General features: G+C 38.1%; 1 protein-coding gene across 1 annotated transcript; it reads left to right on the forward strand.

Moving 5' to 3' along the window:
• Window positions 1-5,780: 5,780 nt before the first annotated feature.
• Window positions 5,781-6,370, forward strand: LOC126584161 (SKP1-like protein 1A). Its single transcript, XM_050248627.1, has one exon. The coding sequence runs from the start codon at window positions 5,781-5,783 to the stop codon at window positions 6,261-6,263; it is 483 nt and encodes a 160-aa protein (XP_050104584.1). The 3' UTR covers window positions 6,264-6,370.
• The last annotated feature ends 4,138 nt before the right edge of the window (window positions 6,371-10,508 follow it).

Below are 10,508 nucleotides of genomic sequence, written 5' to 3' on the forward strand. Positions count from 1 at the left end.
TTAATGAGCAGTTTAGCGCAAAAACAAAGCAGTCGAGAGATTAAGCAACCTACTTACTGGATATGAAGACCGTGGGAACACGCAGATCGAGGGAAGAATTAGACTATCATTCTTCACTTATCTCCAAAGTCTCATTGGCCTAGTCATGATCTCCCTTGCTCGAATTATCAAAAAGTCTATGGCAAGATCATAACTGCCCAACTCCCTTGATGTGGCCTATGTCAAAGAAGTACCAAAATTCTTTGATAGTCAAATCTAAGTCAAAGAATTGGCTAAGATTGTGGAATCCCACCATCACATAGACTGCATTCGGAGAACATTGAGCTAGGGCACATCTCACAGAGCAGAGCACTTCTTGGAAGAAACGTGGCATAGGAAAAGTAAACCCTAACACAAAATAGTAGGGGTGGAACTTGATGGCTCTCCAAGCCCTATCACATGGCTCATAGCTGCTACCATCCTTAACACACTTCACACGCACTCTCGACGGAATGGCATGCCAATATGCCTCAAGGAAGTCTCTAAACAAGTTATCGGAGCTAATCTTGAAGTGAGCAGCCTTAAAGTAACCAACCTTGCTCAAAGACCCACCTTGAAGATACAATGGCGGCACACCACCATCATTCTTGTGGCTCAAGGAAGACATGCTTGAAAAAATTCTATAAAGATACAAGAGGGATTCGTTAGAGGGCTGCCAAAAAAAAAAGGAGCAGCTCTCGGCCTAAAAAAAAGGGCACAATATAAACAGGCCTTAAGGCTCAAGATGACTCTCGGCCTCACCCTTCCCCTCTCTTGAACACGAGCTCAAGCCCAGCTTCAAAAAAAAAAGGTGAAGGCACAAGCCGCAGGAACCATGCCAAGCCCCATTGCCTGGCCTGCCTTCTCTCACCTACAGGCCTTACGGCCCATCACCAGTGTCCCAGCGCCTAAATCAAACGAAGCCACACAAGGCACCACCTTGCCGCGACTTCCCAAGTCAGTTTCTCACACCTCCTCGACCCCCGTCGAGCCAAATTCAAGCCCCAAGGCTCCAAAAAATTATGAAGACGAGAAAATTAATTTTTTCTTACCTAGAAGCAACAAGAAGACGTAGCAAGCAACTAAAGACGATCCTTTGCAAGGGCAAGATGTAGGAGATTGCTAGAGGGGGGGAACAAATATCCTCTAAGCTCTCTCTCTCTTGTAAGGTAGAATAAATCGCTCTCCAAAGTTGATTTAATAATCCACTTAAGGTGGTCTTAAATAGGCTTTGAGAGAAATTTATTCGTTTCCCTAGAAGGATCTAATTTCCTATCAAAGAGGGAATCTACATCAAAATAGGAAACAAGCCTAAGTTTCCTAAAGCAAGAAAATCTCTATATCTGTTACCCTTTTCTGCGACCAGCCCAACAGGTGTGGGAGCATTTGTGGAGCCAAAAATATTCAAGAGACGACACATGAATTTTTGGGTAAAAAGGACAAAATTACTCTCAAGGCACACCGGGATTCCTACTCGAGAGCAGTGGACAATCATCCTCCAATCAAGTCAAAAGTGCCCAAATAGGTATTTATTTATAAACTATTTCATCCATCCCTCATCATATCTTCTCCACAAGGTAACCCCTAAATCATTCCTTTCTTATTATATTAATTAGCTAAATTAATTGATTAATCATTCAATTAATTAGCCAATTAAACACAAATCATGAACCTAGCCCACAAAACTATCCAAGTGGCCGGCCACTCCCCTACATAAACCCCCTCATTCTCTCCAAAACTCAATTCCAATTCTCTTGCTAAAATTTTCTAAATTCTCCAAACACTTTTCCCTCAATTTTCTAACTTTGACATCAGAGGTTCTTCGGCCAAAGCCCCCCCATTCATCATGGGTGCGTGAGGCTATTAGCCTTAACCAAAGGTGTTATTTTTTTTGTAGGTGCAATTTTGTCCAAGAACAAGGAGGAAGAAATTTAAATCCACATAAATTACTTGGTGACCGCCATTTTTCAGGGGAATAAGGATGTTACCTTGTCCTTTTACGGGTATTTTGGATTCATCTCCAAAAGAAACGCTGCCACTCACTGATTCATTAAGCTCTATGAATATGCTTCTTCCGCACATATGGTTGCTAGCGCCGGTGTCAAAGTACCATGTATAGTCTTGGTCTCCATCATTGTTCTTGCATGCTAGTAGCACAATGCCATTCTCTTCTTTCTCTTCTTTCACATAATTGACCTTCTCATCAAGTATGTTGCTTGGAGCTTTACATTCCCAAGCATAATGCCTAAACTTTTGACAATTGTAGCATTGAACTTGAGATTTTACATACCTCAAGTTTGAGCGTCCTCTTCCACCACCTTTTGTTGAGTTTTTTCCTCTTTCGTAGTTACTATGGTTGTTGAAGTTCCAACCACGTCCACAACCTCGGCTACGACTTCTTTCGTATTGGCTTCTCTCGTTGTTGAAGCTTTCTTCTTTCTTATTTGGCTGGACTTGTGTCTTGAATAGCTGCTCATCATTCCCTTGCCTCTTCTTATGTTTCTGTTCATATGCTTGCAGTGAACCTATTCATTGCTCTATAGTAATTTCTTCCAAGTTTTTGGTTTCTTCAATTGTCACGACAATGTACTCAAATTTGGGGTCCAACAAGCATAGTATCTTCTCCTTAATACTAACATCTTCCAATTTTTCAGCATTTTTTTTAATTAATTGGAAACGGCTAAGACTCTTGAGAAATAATCGGAGATTGATTCAAACTCTTTCATTTGTAGAGATTCGAACTCACCTCTTAATACTTGAAGACAAACCTTTTTCACTTGTTCGGCTCCTTTGTAAGAGGTTTAAAGCTTCTCCCATGCTTGCTTGGCGGAGGTTGCACTTGAGACCTTCTCAAAGCCATTGTCATCTAATGCTTGGTAGATGAGGTAGAAAGCCTCCTTGTCTCTCTTTCTTGAATCTTTCAAACTCTCATTCTAAGGTTAGGACATAGTAGCTTCATCTTCTGGCGTAGTGTAGCATTTCTCCACGACTTCCCACACATCATGTGCTCCCAAAAAAGGCCTTCATTTTGATACTCCAATTATCGAAGTTGATGTTGTTGATCACTGGAACTTGGAAGGCTGCCATATCGTTGCTAGCCATAGCTTTGGTACCACTTTGTTGGGGCTTAAAAAGACTTCACTACTTTGGAGATGTTTATCTCACAAAGAAGAATGTCATGCAGCATAATTGATAGGCAAGAGAAAGAAAGAACACTCAAAGTATTACATAAAATTTTATGTTTACTCTCACAACATACTAATACAAGAGGAAAAATTCAAACACTCTCACACTTCTTCACTCTTTTTCTCACTTCTTGCTCTCTTAGTTCGATCACAACAGTCACCTATATTTATAGGCAAGCATAGCCGACTTATCAAGTCGGTGGAATTGCCCAGCTACAGAAGTTGCTGCTTTCTAGGTCTTTTTATAAATCTATAATATTGCTAGATTTTTTCAACTACAATACCAACATAACTTGCTAAAAGTTTCTAGCAATTGCATGGATCATACTCTAGCCTATCATTATGGGTTGTATCTCGTCATGGGCCAAGACAAGATTACTATTAAACATCCCCCCTTAATCTTGTCTTGTGATGCCGATTGAGTTCCATAGTCTGACAAAGTCTTCTTGTTTGAGTGGCTTGGTGAATATGTCGGTGACTTGGTCTTGAGACTTCACGTATTCCACTTGCACATCCTTTCTTGCAATGCACTCTCTTATGTAATGATAGCGGGTATCTATGTGTTTGCTCATATCATGGATTACTGGATTCTTTGCTAGAGCTATTGCAGACTTGTTGTCAACATAGATCTCTGTTGGCTTATCTTGTGGCATGCTTAATTATATCAGCAAGTTTCTCAACCAAATTGCATGACAGACGTATGCGGTAACAACTACTGTGGATACAAATTATCTTGGACAAAATTGCACCTACAAAACCAATAACACCTTAGGTCAAGGAAGAGCCTCATACGCTCATGATGAATTGGGAGGGGGGCATATTGGCCAAAGAACCTCCGATGCCAAAGTTAAAATTTTGAGAGAAAAGTATTTGAAGAATTTTGAGAATTTAGCAAGAGAATTGGAATTGGGTTTTGGAGAGAATGAAAGGGCTTTTATAGGGGTGTGGCTGGCCTCCTTGGGTGAGAGAGGATCGGCCACTTGGCTCTCTTTGTGGACTAGGTTCTTGATTTGTGTTTAATTGGGCATAATTGAATAATTAACTAATTAATTAGCCAATTAATAGAATAATTGCCTAATTGATTAGCTAATTAGTATAATAAAAAGGGAAAGATTTTGGAGTTACCTTGTGGAAAGGATTTGATGAGGATGGATGAAATAGGTTTTGAATTATTACCTATTTTGGGCACTTTTGACTTGGTTGAGGGATGATTGCCCGCTGTTGTGCGTAGGAATCCTGATGTGTCTCAAGGGTATTCTTGTCCTTTTTATCCAAAGATCCACATGTCACATTGTGATTATTTTTGGCTCCACAGCTACGTATTCAACTTCACAGGTAGATAGTGTGACAATTGGTTGCTTCTTCGCCATCCATGTGAATGCAGTGTCTCCCATGAAGAAAACAAATCCGGTAGTGCTTTTCTATCGTCAGAATCTCCTGCCCAATCGTTGTTGCTATAACCAACAAGTTTGTAGTTATCAGAACTTGAATAGAACAAGCCAAAGTAAATAGTACCTTTAAGGTATCAAAGAATTCTTTTGCCAGTCTTCAAATGCGTAATTATGGGATTCTCCATGTAGCCACTGACTAATCCAATGACATTGAGAATGTATGGTCTTGTGCAAGTCAAGTAACACAAGCTTCCAACTAGACTTTTGAAAAACGTTGGATCTACCCTTTCTCCTTGGTTATGCTTAGTTTGTTTGACTCTGCACTCCACTGGCGTGCTTAGTTCGTTTGATTCCCTCTTCCTTAACAACTAATAATTTAACCCACCAACACTAACATTTATAACAAAAAAATATTATAAATTACCTTAACACTGTCAAAACAGTATAAAGAGTGTTTTATGCAAGTGGTAAATTGCCCTGATGCTTAGACCCTTCCTCTTCAATCCATCTCGTTCAGAATTTTTCATGCAAGTGGTGGACTGTTTGTAGTTCAAAAAACAAAAAAAAAAAACAAAAAGAGTTTTTCGTACCCAAACTTTTAATTTTTATCATTTGAAAGAAAAATTCAAAAGTATTCTACAGTTACTACTACTGCAAATGAACCTACAATGTGACATTTTCCATATTTAAAATTTGTTGTGGCAAATTATTAAGCTTGTAGCCTTGTTTCTTCCATAAAGTATGAATCATAATAGTATGGTTTAATTTGTAAAGGTATCTTATGTTTCAAAAAAATCAGGATGGTTTACACGTCGCCCACTCGTAGATAATTTCTCGTATCCACGCTGGATCGCCACTGCTCACACAGAGAGAAAAAGAAGGCCACCGAAAGAAAAAAAAAACCATAAGAATACTTCTCCTATTCGTAATATGAGAATATTTTCTTAAATTTACTATACTAATCCGGAAACAAAAAGGAATTGCTCTCCTTTTCCTGCACGGACAAGATAAAAGATCTCTGATCTAGACACAGACGGAGTAGTATAAATCCCCCAATATCTCACACCCTTTGAAACACAAAGCATTCAATCAACCCTCAAAGCGAATTGAAAGCTGCTAATAAAGAAGAAAATAATATTAATCTCCCAAGTATTCTCAAACTTATTAATTTTTGAAAGGAGCAACAATGGCCTCATCATCAGCGGACTTGAAGAAGAAGATAACCCTAAAGAGCTCCGACGACGAGATGTTCGAGGTGGAAGAGGCGGTTGCCATGGAGTCGCAGACCATCAAGCACATGGTGGAGGACGGGTGCGCCGGCAATGCCATTCCTTTGCCAAATGTGACGAGCGCCATCCTTGCGAAGGTCATCGAGTACTGCAGGAAGCATAGTGAAGATGAGGGGGCTACTGCGGCTGACGGCGAGAAGAATGTCAAGGAGTGGGACGCCGAGTTCATGAAGATCGACCAGAACACTCTCTATGACCTAATAATGGCGGCAAACTATCTCGACATCAAGGGCCTGCTTGACCTGACGTGTCAGACTGTGGCGGACATGATCAAGGGGAAGACACCTGAACAGATTCGCACGACCTTAAACATCAAGAACGATTTCACTCCAGAGGAAGAAGAAAAGATTCGTAGGGAGAACCAGTGGGCTTTCGAGTGAATTGTGATTATTTAACGACATTAATTTCATCATGTTTAATTAGTTTCTTCTACTTAATTGGATAGGCTTAAGCTTACTGTGAGACTCTCAGTGTTATAAATTGCTTTTACTATTTTCTCTAAGATATTAAATATATATGTGGTCACGGCCCTCTCGCAAGCTTTTATCAAATCTATTAACTTTTTGTACGGGTGTGTCATAAAATGTAATCAGAACGAATCAAAGAAGTTTGTTTATGGGAGGAAAAGGAAAACTTGTGGTTTATGTATTGGCCACTAAAGATAAATTCCTTGACATACATGTAAAACCAAGTCGTTATTTGTAGGGTGACGAAACCCTAGCCTCCAGAGAGAGGGAGAGAGCACCCCAAGAAAGAAACTGGTTGCTTCGGTGGTGGTTTCGTTGTTCCTTTATTTTAGAGGTCACTATTTGAATTTTTGCAGTTCCTATTTGGAGTCAAACTTCTTGAAGAAACAAAGAAGAGTGAACGAAAACAAAATAAAAAATGTGAATACAAAGAGTGATGCACATCAGTTGGTCAGCGCATTTATTGAATCATTGGGATAAAATGAATGACTATTACCAATCAGAAGAACTTAATAACAACCATTAGTAGCTCCTAATAATAGCCGGGGCGCTTTGGACGTTTTTTGGCTGATTGGATTACTTTGTTTATGTAATTTTCATTTTAGGTGTTTTTATGTTTATTGCCCTTTTAATTTCTGAATGTAAGTTACAAAATGGTTATGAAAACCATTTCTTTTTGTAAGATGAAGAGTTGGACGTTTTTGTTGGTGAATGGCATATTTAGAGAGATTTATCTCATATTTGTGCATTTCTCTTGTTTAAGAGTCCGCTGCCTTGTTCTTTCTAGTGTCTACGTTGTAGGCTAGTACTAAAACCAAAGTTTATAGGGTTTTCAGGCCTCTTCTCGCACTAAGAGATAGTGGACCCTACCTATCAATCCTATTTTTCGTTTTATTTCGTTTCTATCCACTGCACCCTGCATGAGTTGGTTATCAGAGCCCTAATCGATTATTTGGTTATCATGTTGCTGTTGTCAGGTTTTTACGAAATCGATAATTTAGTTGATTGGAGTTCTCTACCAATTTATGATGAGTATGATGAAGATTGCATGCTTGTGATTACAGTACCTAATAAAATTCAATTTACTCTGCAAATCGAAACTCATTGTGTTGATGATTGGGATTTTGCCATGATTCTGGATGAATGCAATGGTGATGAAGATTTGGGTTCAATGTTAAGGTACTTGCAATAAAATCTATTCTACATTTATATAACTTTTATGATTATGTTTGAGAATCGTTCATTGCTGGTCACGCTACAAAATTTTACTTGGAGAAAAAAAAAATTCACATTTTTCGAATTATGTCTAAACTTTTCAAAGTCTAAAATATCAAGATTTTTGCTGGAAATTGTATGTGCACTCAAATGCAATTTATGTCATCAAGAAAAGATTAAATTCCAAACGGAATATGACAAAGTGGAGAACAATGAAATTATTTGGAATTTTGTACTATTTGGATATGTTAATGCATGCTAAATTTATGGTTCTTAATTGGCTATTGTGGCAAGTACTCGTTGGGTATCCGAAAGATAGAGGAAGACCAAACAAAACTCGGGGACAAGTTTATTCGAGAAGAACAGATTATGTGTTCCATGATGGGTTTCTCTTTAAAGGAAGTCAACTTTGCATCCCGGAGTCTAGCTTGAGATTGAGGATCATACAAGAGTTACATAATGAAGGCCACGTTGGAAAGGACAAGACCTTTGAGCTTGTTTCTTTCTCTTATTTCTGGCCTACTATGCACAAAGAAGTATATCGTTTTGCGGAACGATGTCGAATCTGTCAAGTTTCCAAGGGCAAGGCGACCAACGCTGGATTGTACATGCCATTACGCAATCCATTACAGCTATGGTGGACATGAGCATGGATTTTGTTTTGGGTTTGCCTCTTACTCAGCATGGTGTAGACTCAATTTTTGTTGTGGTGGATCGATTTTCCAAAATGGCTCACCTTATTGCCTACAAGAAGACAACGAATGTTTTAGAAGTTGCTAGGCTATTCTTTTGTGGAGTGTACCGACTTCTTGGATTACCAAGTTTGATTGTTTCAATCGTGACACCAAGTTACCAAGCCATATTCGATGTGTTCAATGTGAAATGCCTCATTTCATATAGAGGGGACATCGACAATACTGGAAATGCAAATTCGAGGGCGAATTTTCTCCAACCTGGAGAGGATGATGCAGATCAGTTGGCCATCACATTTATTGAATCATTGGGATAAAATGAATGATTATAACCAACTAGAAGAACTTAATAACAACCATTAGTAGCTCCTAATAATAGACATGGTGTTTTGGACGTTTTTTGGCTGATTGGATTACTTTGTTTATGTAATTTTCAGTTTTTAGGTGTGTTTATGTTTATTGTCTTTTTAATTTATGAATGTAAGTTACAAAATGGTTATAAACACCATTTCTTTCTGTAAGATGAAGTGTTGGAGTTTTTGTTGGTGAATGAAATATTTAGAGAGATTTCTATCTTGTATTTGTGCATTTCTCTTGTTTAAGAGTCTGCTGCTTTGTTCTTTCTAGTGTCTACATTGTAGGCTGGTACTAGAACCAAAGTTTATAAGGTTTTTAGGCCTCTCCTTGCACAAGGAGATAGTGGACCCTATCTATCAATCATATCTATCATTTTATTTTGTTTCTATCCGCTGCGCCCTGCATCAAAGAGGAACTTCAAAGGGTTGAACATCACCTAAAGAGTGAACATTAGTTCTGATTGTTCAAATTTTCAAAGATATCCTTGCAATATATTATCAAACGATAGAATTTTGTATGTAATAATCCATTTAGGATGTTTGTTCAAACAGTGTTATTGTACAATGAGATATATCACATATGAAAAAAGATAATTCATTGTTGAGAATTTCACGGCTGATTATCATTTCAGATTGTTAAATGTTTTTTAACTTTGAAGGGAAAGATAAAGTGCCCTTAATTCCCTATCAGGTGTTGCTTATCAATCTTGGATATGGACTGCAGGGAATCATGAAATCGATTTTTTCCCAGAAAGCGTAAGCCTCTCATGAAACATTAAGTTGTTGTGGAAGTTCATCTTACAAAAAAGTCATTTGTCATTTTTCCCTTAGATAAGATCATTTGTTTTTGCAAGTTCATTATTTAGTGTAGTGATTCCTTGCTGCTCATGTTGATCAAGCCTTTTGTTGAAGGGAAAGATATTGCATGAAGTATTTTTCTAAAATAAGACTGGCACTTTTATGTTTAAATAAATAAATAAAAAAGATTGCCACTTTTGTTGCATGGTGAAACCAAACCTTTTAAGCTTAAGCCTAATACTCACCGGTATCAAGTCCTATATAAAGAATCACATATTATTGATCTTTTTTGTAATTATTAGACTATCTTTAACTGAAATGGCTATGTTTAGCCCACGTAGCCCTGCAAGAAATTATTTGTTTTGATGAACAGTGTCAGGCCATATTTATATACCATGAAGGGCGTTATTTTTAGCCCCCTCAATAATTTATTATTTTAAGTTTGTTCTTTAATTTTATTGGTTAATTAAATTAAACTACCATATTAGAATAAGGCTAATTTTATCTTATTTGTTGTTTGAAGTTTCATGTTATCAAATATTTTAATTTTACTGGCATGTTAACAACTTAGACATTAAAATGAGGTAAGATAGTATGGAAGGGTGAAAAGGATGTGAGAAATGGTGTAGAAATGGCTTAGGTATTTATAGAAGAAAAAAAAATCGTCTTAAAAAAAACAAACAAAAAATAAAAAAATAAAAATATACATGACATCAACTAACAACACAATTGGGCCCAACTGAACGGGTTGGCTGGCTGGCTATGCTTGGCCAACCCGATGGCCATTTGGCTGGATTTATGGCCTGATGGGTCCCAAGGTTTTTTTGCCCAAATCTCCATTGGAGATGGATTTTATGTCAAAACGGACTACCCTTTGGCCTATGGACCTTTGGCCAGCCCGGTTGGAGATGTCGTATTGACGCTTCAAATAGTACTCATCCTACACTCCAACTTTCAAGCAATTCTTATGCAATCATCGTCCCTCGTTTCTAAGGCCATCTCCAACCGATCTGGCTAGAGGACCATAGGGCTAAAATAGCTCGAAATGACACGAAAACCATCTCCAATCAAGGGCTAGGCCAAAGGGCTTGTAGGCC

This window comes from Malus sylvestris, chromosome 10, assembly GCF_916048215.2.
Source record: "Malus sylvestris chromosome 10, drMalSylv7.2, whole genome shotgun sequence".
Taxonomy (NCBI): domain Eukaryota; kingdom Viridiplantae; phylum Streptophyta; class Magnoliopsida; order Rosales; family Rosaceae; genus Malus; species Malus sylvestris.

Coding starts and splice junctions, on each gene's coding strand:
- LOC126584161 (XM_050248627.1), top strand. CDS start 5,781: ATGGCCTCATCATCAGCGGACTTGAAGAAGAAGATAACCCTAAAGAGC.